The sequence below is a fragment of the Megalops cyprinoides genome, chromosome 7, assembly GCF_013368585.1.
Source record: "Megalops cyprinoides isolate fMegCyp1 chromosome 7, fMegCyp1.pri, whole genome shotgun sequence".
Classification (NCBI taxonomy): Eukaryota; Metazoa; Chordata; class Actinopteri; order Elopiformes; family Megalopidae; genus Megalops; species Megalops cyprinoides.
This window is the reverse complement of record NC_050589.1, coordinates 28,429,139-28,441,991: the sequence shown is the minus strand read 5'-3', so window position 1 is coordinate 28,441,991 and position 12,853 is coordinate 28,429,139. Positions and strand designations below refer to the sequence as shown.

General features: G+C 46.5%; 1 protein-coding gene across 2 annotated transcripts; it reads right to left on the bottom strand.

Moving 5' to 3' along the window:
• Positions 1-291: 291 nt before the first annotated feature.
• hmga1a (high mobility group AT-hook 1a) lies at positions 292-11,643 on the bottom strand. Of its 2 annotated transcripts, none has more exons than XM_036532412.1 (5): positions 11,424-11,643; positions 10,086-10,210; positions 5,785-5,865; positions 4,537-4,587; positions 292-528 (listed from the first exon to the last, which is right to left on the bottom strand). In XM_036532412.1, exons 2-5 carry the CDS (start codon positions 10,194-10,196, stop codon positions 460-462), a joined length of 312 nt encoding a protein of 103 aa, XP_036388305.1. In that variant the 5' UTR covers positions 10,197-10,210; positions 11,424-11,643; the 3' UTR covers positions 292-459. The 2 variants fall into 2 exon arrangements, with proteins under 2 accessions (XP_036388305.1, XP_036388306.1); XM_036532413.1 differs by having other exon boundaries at positions 10,101-10,210.
• Positions 11,644-12,853: the final 1,210 nt, after the last annotated feature.

The window sequence follows — 12,853 nt, the reverse complement described above, 5'->3', positions numbered from 1 at the left end:
TAGCCTGCTAAGTGGGCACAAGGGATAGATCGATTTATCTTTAATAATCATCACTCCACACACAAAACAATTAAAAAACAAAAAAAAAAAAAATTAAAAAAGTAGGCAAATTCACCTTTGTCCAGTATAAAAGACCACTGTTTGCAATACCCAGAAAAACCCATTTGTAAAGTTAAACGGAAGTCACCAGTTTGTTACATGTCTTTTTTTATACATATATATAAACATGGATATGCTGGCTATACAGTTTATATATACATATAAAAATGTCAGTTTGTTTTCCAGTGCTGTTGCAGATAGCAGGTGGGTGACCTGTGTTAGCCTCCCTTTCTGATCAAAGGGGGAACGGAGACAACGGGAGAGAGAAAGGGGTAGCGGTGGTTTTGGAGTTTCAGTCCAGCTCTGGTTTGACAGGAAGTCAGTAAGTTGAATTATGAGGTAGTGCGGGTTGCAAACGAGTTACTGCTCTTCCTCTTCCTCCTCCTCCTCTTCAGAAGAGTCCTGGGATCCCTGCTCCTCCTCCTTCTCCTGCAAGCAATCGAGACCCACAGTCAGAGAATGCTTTCCTTCTGAGAAAGAAGCCCCGTAGCATGGAGGTCAGGGTGTGAATTGCAGCATTTAGCAGTGTGGCTGAATCTGAGCTTCATTTAACTAGAATGATTCAGAGGTGTCGACTAGCATACTGCTGCTTGAAGATCTCACTGCACACAGCTATCTTTTGTTACTGGTTAGCTACCTGACATGAAAGGGCAATTCTCATTAGCTGGCTGGCTAGGCATCTGTAGTCACTATGCTGTCACACCAGCTAGTGACAACTACTTCAGGGTTAAACATGAACTAATGCTAAACAATGACACGAAAAGCAATGCACAGATCATTGAACAGACTTAACATATTACTATATACCATATCACAACTGCATCAGTGAATTTTATTACAAAAGCAGTGACTAAAATACTCAATGTTGAGAATTTCCCTCCTTGAGTTCACCTTGCTTCAGCACTAACAGGTGAATGTTTTTGGCTGGCTATATACATACATTGAATCATATAAATGACTCTCCCTGCCAACTGCCAAGGTTCGTTTTATTTCTGTTCCAGTGTTGGGCAATTTATTCCCAAACGGGAGTGGGGGGGGGCATCCATCAGTATCCACAAGGCCCAGCCCACAGACCAGCCACGTGATTCCAATATGGGCACAATGCAAAACAAACTAGTTGGCTGTGTAATCTGATTTTTCCCCTGTGAGCTTGAGACCTGAGATGCATTCGGCTAATGCACGCGCCACAAGGCTCCAAGCCAAAGTCTGCATGCAGCACTCCGTTTACGATAACTGCCATCGTCATCATCATCACTGTGCCCTGTACAAAATGGACATGTTCAGACCTGCAAATCTGGGGTCAGTCAGCCCATGCATAATGGTGAATTACTATTCCAGTAGGGGAGATACTGGCAAGCAACTGACAGTGACAGAAGAGTTGGGCTGTACTGGGGGGTGGGGTGGGAGTTTGGGTCAGCGTGAAAGTCAGTGACAACGGTGTGCATTTCCCCCCCCCATTTTAGAATGGCCAATTCCCCAAATTCTGGAATGTCATCGTCGATGTTCGGTCCCATTGCACAACCCCCAGTGTCAATCCGGGAGAGCGTGGACAAGCACGTGCCCTCCGCCGAGACACGTGATGTCAGCCGCTGCTTCTTTTCGCACTGCGGTCCACAAGCTAAGCTAGCACAGAGATGAGTCGGAGGAAGACATTTCGTATGCAGCTTTGGCACGTGGACCACAGGTGCCCGAACGACAAGCATGGGTCACTGTTGCTAATGGGACCGAAGCCCCTGCCAAAGTATCCACCCCTATCCCCAGCAGAACGAAGCCAATGTGTTCCGTCTGTGAGCTCCCGGTCACTGTTGGCTAGTGACACGGTCTGGTTCGAACCCGGGCCATAGCGCGCATTCTACACTCAGAACGAGTGCTTTTTTAACGACTGAGCCCCCAACGGTGTGCATTTTTTTTAAACAACAGAAAAGCCCCTGTTGATGTGCGTGGCTTGCATACTGGCCCCACAGAAAGCTACCAGAGACTGAGGCTGGTAAGAATTCTGCACCGTGCATGTTTGTGCGGACGTGGCTTTAAAGCTTCACCAACTCAGGTCTCAGTCACAGATGGAACACCTTGCAACACCAAAAATTGCACAAGAGACCTCCAAAGCCTTTCAGATGGGTTTATAAGCCCTTAAAGCCGGAGTTTTAAAAAAAAAAAAAAAAAACACACAAGGGTCGAATTCCTGCCCTTGACTCAGATACGCATCGGAGGAGGGATGGAAAACTGTGGCGATTACACTCTGCGAACGCTTGTCCCCTCCACCCTTTGTTGGCAGGGTCTTAAAGAGTATTCCTCCCCGGGCCTGGTCATAGCTGAGGAAGAGGGTGGAGAGTGTAGTAAACAAGCGTAGGAGGGTGGGGGTGTGTGTGTGGGGGGGGGGCTGCCGGAAGTAGTTTGACACGGTCAGGGCGTAAGGGCAGGTAGGAGAGAAAAGGAAAAAATAACCATGGGGGCGGAGGGGGAGGATGCGGGGGGGGTGCTTTGTCAGTAAAAATCTGGCAGCATAACTCCTTTAAAACATAGTTTCCTTTTCAATTTCATTAGACTGCAGGGGAAACAAACCGCTCCAAATGCGGTACATGTGACACAGGAGGAAGGCCAGGACAGCGTCGAGTGACTCAGGGCACTGGTGAGTCAGTCAGGAACCACCACCACCCCCCCTCTCCGTCAACCCCCCCCTCCTCCTGTAGTCTTTTCCCACATGGGCCCTGGACTTTTCATTCATAAAAATGAGTATGCTCTGCATGGGTAACTTTGGGTCATTCAACTAGGGCAGATCAGCAAGGGCTAGAGGAATGAGATGTTTGAAACCGGCATGTCTACTGAGCTAACCCCTGAAAAAGATGCAAATAAAGACTAAAACAACCAGTCTACTCATTGCCACACTAACAGTGGATGTGCCTAACTTCTCTCCAGAATGTAAATTTGCAAAGTGTCAGCTGTGACCATCTGCACAAACTTCTATTTCTAACTTAAATTTGAAGTTGGTAGATAAAAATGTGGTTGCACCAGAGTGCCCACAGGTAGCTTTAACTACTGTATGTAAATCATACATAAGCTGCCAGTCTCATACCACTTTGATATCAAAAAACAGGAAAACTGCACTGTGCATTCCTAGCATGTAGCAAAAAAAAAAAAAAGGTATCATTGTATGAAATCCTCACGATGCCCATATCCCGATATATCCCACTCAGGGAGCTGACTGGAGCTCAGAAAAGGGGGAAAAAAAAGGTAACATGCAGCGATACGACCACCGAAAGCGGCCGGGCCATTTGAAACGTGCCGCTCCCAGGAGAAACCGCGGTGTGATTAAGCGCTGCGCGATTTTGGCCGGAGTGGTGTTTGCCGCGGGAGCGCGAAAGTTAAGTGACAGAAACGAAAGGAGGAAATGAAAAACGCTGCCAGCCTGCTGTTTCATGGAGAAGGAATTCTTTGAAAAGGAACACGAGAGATGACTAAAGAATGAGTCCACCAGGAAAAAAAAAAAACAGGGGGGAGGGGGGGTGCGGGGCGAGGGCGAGGGCGGGACCGTCGCGAGGAAGGCGGGGGCTCTAATTGAAGCCAGGCTGTGGTCTTGTTCCAAATGTAGTCATTACACACACGCGCCGCAGAGAATGTAAACTGACCACAAGCACTGACAGGGAATGGGGAAGCGGAATCAAAAGACACCAAATGTCTAATACATTGGCGCAAGCTGAGCCCAATTCAACACAATGAATCAAGTTCACAGAGGTATACATATATATATATATATATATATAATTAAGTGGCAAAAAGCATTTGCAAGCAATGCTGGCTGAGCAACAGGTGTAACGTTTTAAGGTTACTTTTTTAAAAAAGTCTTTTTTCCTCCAAACTTCTCAGGAATTCCAACTGTGTGAAATGCACATATCATCCATGTTAAAAGCCACAACAATTTTGTTTTACAGCTGATAAATGACTGGAGGCTGTATTCACTCCACATGAAAATTCCAGAGGGAATCCATAAGTTATTTAGTGTTCATTTTAAGAAGGATTCTAAGTATGTAAACCCCCCCCCCACCCTCCAACAACACCAGAAAGCTTGTTTTTGGTGGCCCCGCTTTCAGTTGAACGTGTCTTTGTCCGGCACTCTCGGTTCAGGGAGAACAAAAAGGCCTGGCGAAATCCCTCTTCTGATAAGCAGCCAAATGCAAATGTTTTGAAAAGGTTGCTACTGGCAACAGCCTTCTACATACACACACCTTCAGCTTTACAGGACCTCAACAAAGAAGGACATCAACTGAGGCGTCTTTACACATTGCCTGAGGAAAGGATGAAATATTACAGAAATCCCGTGATCAATCGACGGAGATTATGACACACGTTGCCGCGAATTCTGGCTGCGCCTGCTGAGATTCAGCCACGTGCGGGCTTACGGCTGACCCCCGCTAAAAATAACCAAATAAATGCTCTTACCGCTTTCTTGGGCCTTCCTCTACGTTTTGCACCTGCAGACACTGGCGCTTTCTGTAAAAACAAAATAAATAAAAACACCAATTAACAGAAATATCAAATTTCAGTCTCCCTGCTCCAGTGCCCCCCCTCCCCTTTCTTTTCCAAACTAACAGCCACTCACAGCACGGGTAGCAATACCATCAAGCTGCCACTAGAGGGAGCCCCGTCTTAAATAGGAAAACAGATGGCGCGAGGGCACCAGGTTCATAGGCTATTATCTGGGAAACTGACAGGAGCCACACATGGGGCACTCTAGTTCGCAGGCCACCTGGTCGAGAGCTCAGGGACAGCTGGTGGGACCGGGGAGAAAGCAGGCGCCAACGCCAGCGTGCGCCGCGCACTGACAAACGCTGCATCCTGGACACAGTCGCGGGGGCTGGAGGGGGGGTGGGGGCGGGGAAGGGAAATCAACCGTTGCCATGGCGACAGTCGAGGGAACAGCACTGGGGGGTGGTGGCAATGAGGGTTGTGTGTGTGTGTGTGTGTGTAGTGGTGGTGGGGGGGTTAACTTGGAAGCACGCTGGCGGCCTCTGCACCTGCACCGAGTGCTGCACGACAAACTGGAGGCGGAGGACAGGAAATCAAGGGGAATTAACCAAAATAAGTCTTTCAGTTTCTTCATCTACAGGAAACAAAGTGACACCAAAGCAAGTCAGGAACAAGTGTTTACAAAGAAGGGCTGGCGAAGCGGGCCTGCTCAGAGCTCTCATTGGCAGGAGGCACGTGCAAGGTCTGCTCACAGCTTATCAACAAATAATAGCCAAAGGACAGAAAACAAGCAGGTGGAACATTCAAAATTCAGGACAGGAGATAAGCTGTGTGATAATATGCCTCACTTAGATCCAAACTGCCTTCTGCTACATCTTCACACATCTTAGAGGAGCACACACACACACACTTGCACACATCCCTTATCCTGCTGAGTGTAATTAGGAGATGTAGGCATAAGCCCCTCCTCCCTTGCCAGTTGTTCTTGTACAATGTCCTGACACCTGACCCCAGCCAGCCAATGAACCTGAGCAAAAGCTGCTGGCAGCAGTGCGGTCCTGATGGAGGGGGCCCTCCGGTGACTGGGGCCCCTGTTGCAAGTCACCTCGATAACCTATGTAACCAATATTCAGGATATTCATCAGAGGAGCTTGGCATTATCTTTATATTCAATTCCCAAAATAAGGCCCTGGTTATGAGAGGCGTCAAAGAGGGACTTACTTTGCTTTTGGAAGTGGTCTTGTTTTTGCTGCCCTTCGGTCTGCCTCTGGGCCTCTTCGGAGTGGGGGACCCGCTGGGCTCCTGAGGGAGGGGAGGACAATGAGTACACTTCAGAACGGAGGGCGACGGCCGAGGTGGTAAGCAAGCGTGCAGGAACGACACGGCTCTTACTCCTGCGCTTCCCAGGGCTCCGACACCACTTGAATATTTCAGCAAGGTTAACAGTGTTCTCTTCCCTCCTCCCTGCATGACCACTGACTCTAGGCAATGACAAAAAAGCACTTAACGTACATGCAATGGAAAAACGTGCGCCGGTTAATACACTGAGGCACTACACATGGTGCCTGGGGGGGGGGGATGGTCTGTGATTCACGTCAACCATCTTGCTTCAGATAAAACTACTGGACAGAGTCATTTTGGGACAGGTCTTAAATAAGGCTTAGCGATATAGCTTGGTGGAGGGGGGAGGGGATATTCAAGCCGTAAATTGATGATGTCACTGTACAAGTTGGGGCATCGAGCAAACAAGCATGCAATAAGGCAGAATTAAAAATAAACTGCCTCAAAATGTCACTGAAACTCAGGGTATGAAACCAAATTATAATTTCAAAAAACCCTCTGAAAAAAGTGAGTTCCCTACAGGCTTCACCATCATTATAACACCACTGAAACATACTGGTCAACAAATGACATGAAGGTGCAAATTAATAGTCTAGAAAAAACTATGTATGTAAATGTGCATTATATTGGGGTCTGGGAATCACCAATTGCCAATGAATAAGCCAAAACCGGGTATTATGAAAAGTGGGAGGGGGAAAAGCGCTTTCATCCAACCGAGGAAGGGAAGCAGGGGACGGGGGCGATTAGGGCCGCCCCCTTCTGAGCGACGGGGTCCGGGAGTTCACCACCTCAGCCTGAGCGGTCAGGAAGTCCTCGCTGTCAAAACGGGAGAGCACAATGCGCCGTTTCTTCGGCGGAAGATTGTTGCAACACAAAGAGAGCCCTGTTCAAGGTCAGCGCAACTGACACCCGTTGCTACTTTAAGACTAACAGGTGGTACATAGCCCCAGGTTGCCAAGTCCTATTAACTGTAACAACTGTAAGCGCTTCAGCCCGGGCAGAGACTGCGCGCGGGCCCCAGGCCGAGCTCGGGGAGGGGGGAGGCCAGAGGCGAGCGGAGCTGATGGTGACACAACCGCTGCCTGCTCATCCTTACGTTCAGGAGACGAGGCCCAAAACACCAATCAGAAGGGTCCACTAGCTGTTAAAGGGGAACCGTGAGCCAATCAGAGTCAGGCAGGCTGGCATCCCTAGATGGGCCCACAAAAACATGAGAGATTTCTGCGAGGAGCAGTTGGTCCATCCTTGTGGATCAAACGCCGCTCGTTCTCTCCCTCAGCGCAAAGGTCAGCGCGGCAATTAACGTCTGCTCCCGTGTCATCAGGTGACATCAAAGCAGACCTGAGACAATGGGGACTTTCTGCCTTAACCGCCGCCACCCTCAGCAGGCCGAGACGACTGGCCCTGGGGCCCAACGGTGAAACTCCTCCTCACGCTTCCACGGCTTGCCTCCCCCTCCCACCCATCTGTCAGTGGTCTATCAGCGCGAAGGAACACAGGTGTGCTGCAACCAAAACACAGTGTATCCAGCCAGGGCCCTTAACACACATGGACTTCAACAGTCATCCCGCTCAGGGGCTATCGTCTTACAGAAGCACGACGACTATCCCTCATTACAAAACAAGACACACAAAGACTGATGTAACAAAGCATCTGTGTAGATTTTAGACTTTGGCTTTATCAGAACAATAAATTGACTGTATGCAACATTATGTTAAAAAAAAAAAGCTATATCGTTTTCCTGCATTCAGTCTTAATGCTTAATGATTTTATTTGGGTTTCTATGATTTGCCAATATAGCTGCCTTCAGCTCATTTTGGCATGGTGTGGCGCCCTTATGCACCGTATATCAGTGCAAAGCTGTACTATTTGGAAAGCAATTGCCTACACTTGGGTGGCTGCGGGGAGTCAGGCAGCATAGATAGCCTGACAGCCCAACCTTCGCACGGCCCACGCAATATGATCCAATGCACTCAAGTCTCAAAAATGTTTAATTACTTCTGTGTGCAGGAAATGCGATTTCTGTTGGCACAGGTATTCCATACGGCTCATAACTCATAACTGGATAGAACACAAATACCCCCAAACCTTGTGTGCCACCTTGTGTGTCATCTTTAACCTTTGGAGGAAATTGCAACCCAAAGAAAAAAAAATAAATAAATTCACCAGCATAATGGTACCACGGTTCCATTTGATGGCCATAAGATTCAGACAGGAATCTGTATGTGCCATTTGCTTCCGAGCGGTCGCCCGGTAACCTTGGTTCCACTGCTGCCACCATAATTAGTAGAACAAGTAATTCATTTTTTAGAGATGACAAGTTGGCTTAAAATTTTTGAGTGATTAATTTCATGAAAGTAATTACGGACCCTTAGCGGCGCGCGGCTTGATTGAGAAACAATGGGCTTGATCTACCAGGAAGCTCCATTGAAGAGGTGGCCATGCTGAGAAAGAATGGAGGCGTGAGGGGGGTGGGGGGGGAGAGAGACCTAGCCCGCACACGACATGGTTGAATATCCCCACTCGCCAACGGCGGCTATGTGGGTCTTTATTGTTTGCTGAAGTAGAAGGGGCTAGAGCTTTGTCATGCTGTTGTGGGGGGGGGGGGGGGGGGGGGCTCCTGTCTCTTAACTATTCAAACCATGCAAAAGGAAGGCCCCTGCTGCAAGCTCGTCCAGCGGTTTTAAGGATATCGCCTTTTAAGCGGAAACACTAGCAGAAAGAACGGCACGAGTTTGAATAAAAATGGCAGCTGGCTCATCCATCAAGCCCGGGCCATTGTTGGTAATCACCTCCCCCTTTTGACAGCTGACAGCTGACTTGTCTGGTCAATATGTTCTCATTAGGAGGGCATCTACCAAGTTCTACCAAGTGTGTTTGCCACAGATTATAGGACTTACTTAAAAAAAAAAAAAAAAAGTTCATATACCTCTACACAATGTACAAGCCAAAAATAATGCAATGCAATGGATATCAGAGCTCATTTACTTATTTCAGGTAGAATAACCAACACCCTCAAGAGGATTCATTTTAGCGTTTAATATCAAACTTGGGGAGGCAGCAAACTGTCAAACAATTCAACTAAACCAGCTATGAAAAAGTATAATGGGGGGGGGGGCTCCAGGGAGTCGTAATAAACATGAATAATGCATCCGGCTGTATATTATGGTGTTGCAGGTTTTTATTACCTTCCTGGTCTGTTTACAGCTGCAGCCATTAGCAACCCTGTAATCTAATACCAGCATTACCCTCTGTGAATGACAGCTAAGGAGACCAATCCCACGTTATGTCTCCTTTATCGCCCTCCAATCTGTGGCAGCAGAAGGAGGGGCATGTGGGTTACCACTGGTTTAAATAGCTCAGGTTACACTACACCAACAATCTGCCAGGCCACAAGATGATCATTACTGATGTGAACAGAGCAGGGATCATGGAGGGAAAACTTGGGGGGGGGGGGGGGGCTCCTGAGACCTCCACTCACAGCAAACAGGTTGACAAACCAGGTTTACCAAAGATGTCACATCACTGACAAAATGCAGTCAAATTCTTTTGCATTTAAGACTTACAAGCATGGCCCTGGCCTGTACAGTTACCAGGACAACATCAACCTGCTTTAAAAAAACTGATTTGTGTCAAACTGCCGAACAGGAATGTTACCTTTCTGGACAGGGCATGACACCTCGGTCAAAGCCATATTGAAGCCTAACATTCACAACACACAGAATGATTTTTTTTAAACCAAACTCCCAACCAAACAGGATTTTGACAACCAGTACAGCTAGAGTCCAGAAAATTTCTACCTGAAAAGTATACTCCACTTCATGCCATTGCCTTGTTTCTTTCTGCACTTTTAGTACTTTCAGCAGCCAGACCTCATGAACCAGACCCAGCACATCTTTCTTGTGAATTCCAAAGCTTAAGAGGAAATTCAAAGGAACAGATTACTAACCAAAACACCTCTTTGCATCTCGGAACAGACATCCAAGCTCCAAGGAATTACTCATTGATGTAGCCGAGAAAAGTTGTAACACACAATGATTGTTCAGGCTTTCACAATCAAACTATACCAGGTCTGGTTGAGAAGCAGAACAACATCCTCCATCAAGCCCGGTGCAGGTCAGCCATGCAGGTACACAGACATCATGCTGCATGCCAAATGAAGGCAGTTTGACTGTACTTACGTCAAGGCTTTTTACCTGTGGCTGTTTCCTTGGTCTTCCACGGCCCCTCTTCTCTGCCCCATCCTTGTCTTTCTGAGAGACCGCCTGATTGCCCTTGGCCGTATCACTCATTGTGCCTGTTGACTCTGAAGCAAATACAAAAGGGGTTGGTTACTTGGGCTGCTCAGCAGAACTGACACGACACTTATGCAGAGGGAAAACTTTCTGAGCCGATAATTTTCTTTAGGTGCGTTTAGGATTAGACGGCTATACGAACTTTATGGCTGGAAAATGCACCTGCATTTTGGATGCATCCGATAATTACTGCGAGAAAAAACATCCTTGACCAATGCAATGGAAAGCGCTGGGGACAAATGGGGGGAGGGGAGGTAATGCAGTCAGTTCAATCAGTTCACTGCGGGTTGAGAAAGTACACTGCGCTCATTCCGCCGGCAACTTCACCATCCATCAACCTGGGGGTCATTGTTTAAAGGAAAAAAAGGCGCCACGCACAAAAGAGCGCGCTCTACCCCCGAGAAACCCGACAGTTGGGCTACATGCATGATGCACGGTCACACACAACTAATCTGTTTCGCAAGAGCTGCGAGTTACTGTTTTGATCATTTCTACCGCTTTAAAAAAGTGCCCCCCTCGCGCATAGTACAGTAGCATAGGACCCACGAGGACACTGGCTCGAGCAGCATGCACAAATCCGACATGTATGAACTCATTGAACTGGATAGTGCATAATTGGATTAGCATGCTAGATATGGAACGAAAGCCGGGCAGTTAAAATACAAGGAACTAAAAATTTGCAGCACGCAACGTGCGGTGGGAGAATAAGCGATACACCGGCACACCGAATGTTAAAACCATGTTGCAAAAGGCCGAAACCTTTACACAACGATACAATATTTGTGAAACGTAACACTGTGTGCGCAATATAACGAAACTCGGGACTGTTGATTTCGAAAGCATTCAAGACCCGCCATGACCAACGAAGACGTATAAAAATGGATATTTTGTAGCTAGCTGGCTATGATAATTCTTTAAAAACCCAGTCGCTACGGATGCCCCGCAGTTCCAGCACGAACAGGAACATGCAACAGAACAAACAGAAATAGGCAAGCACAACACGCACACTCTATAACAAAACGCGAATTATCCGAACGCTGTCGGCCTTTTAAATGCAAGCGAGGTCAGTGCAATCGTAATAAAAAAATCTCCAAACGGGACGAAAGGAAACATGTGCCCTTTAAAAGAATAACAGTGATACATGTGCCGTTCAACGTACAGAAATGCAACACTCATATTCAAGTAAGATTTACCCGCAACAAATCCAAAAAGGTAGCCACTCACATTCAGGCAAGGCCGGTTTAGCGCTCTCAAATACACAAACAGCCGTGTTGGATTCCCTGCTTCGATGTCTGTCCTTACCCCCACCCCCCTTGGTAATGTCCTCTGATTAAATTAAAACAAAAAGCTCCCAGCTCGCCTGTCTGCCTGCCTCGCCGGTTTAAAGCCTTGAACTGCAGCTACTGCATATAAGGCTGAGGAAATAAGCACACCACCCAGCCCTTTAAACCCGTATTTTTCCAGAGAAAAAAAAAAAACACACACACACACATACAGAAGGGAGACGCGCAGAGGAAGTAAGGAGATACAAGGAATAAATAAATAAATTACCAAATTTAAAAAAATGTTGCAGGTCCTGGAGCCAGTCCAAAGTGTGCTATAAATAGCGCGTAGTGCCCTCCGAATGGAATAGAAAGCGCCAACCGGGGGGAGTTTTAGGGCAATTTAAGGAGGTTCCCTTGCGGGGAATATAACAACGGAGGGGCGGGGATATGATAAGTAGCTCCGTCTCCCTTGAGTTTTCACACATTTAAATATTTAAGAACTGTAAATAAGAAACACGCAGTGGGGGCAGATGCGGAGGTTAGTGGGACGTGCATTTTATTATCTATAGGGGATTTTAGACCACACGTTATTGCAGGGTTTTCCTCAGACCCTTATTACATTTTTGATAATTAATGTTGGTTTGTGTTTGGCATCACCTGGCCGTTCTTAGCCATTGAGTTTTAAAAGAAGCCCTTTTGACTTATAGTTTTTTGCACTTGTTTGGGAACATTTGGGCTTTAAGAAATGTTAGCCCTTGGCCACAACTTCAGCTTCAATTCTGAAGTTCTGAATTGAAATTCTATTTAAAAATCACTCCCAAAAATGTTCATTGATCAGGTATGTTAAAAACAGCTAAAAAAATAAACAACAGTTATTAAAAAAAACAACTGGTGAAATATCTCGAGAAATTAATATTGGTAAGATGTTAACCCTTCCCTGTAAGGTTACTTGAAGGGAAAGAGATATATTCTTGGTTTTCACATATTTAGAAGAATGCCATAGGTGCAAATTGCTCGGAACAGATCCTACTAAATATGTGTTTCCTTGTGGAACAAATGAAGCATTTTGGTATACTTGGTCAAATAAAAAGGTGTTGTTTTGGCTATCAGTCCCCTCTAAATTAAATTAAAATGCTAATTTAAAGTTGCTCAGTAACATTTTGTTTTAGCATCCAACAGAATCCAGAACCAGCTTGATTCATGAAACACACTGAAAGAATGCAGCTGCAAGTCATGTGCTTTTTAAGAATGTTTCATTTTTAAATCATGCTCCATACATTTGAAGCTGTGTTTTTCTGTGGAGAAAATGCATCACATGACAGACAAATACACATCATTTGCTTTATGCTGAAATTAGTGCTTCCTTTGAACCGAGTAAATAACTACTTT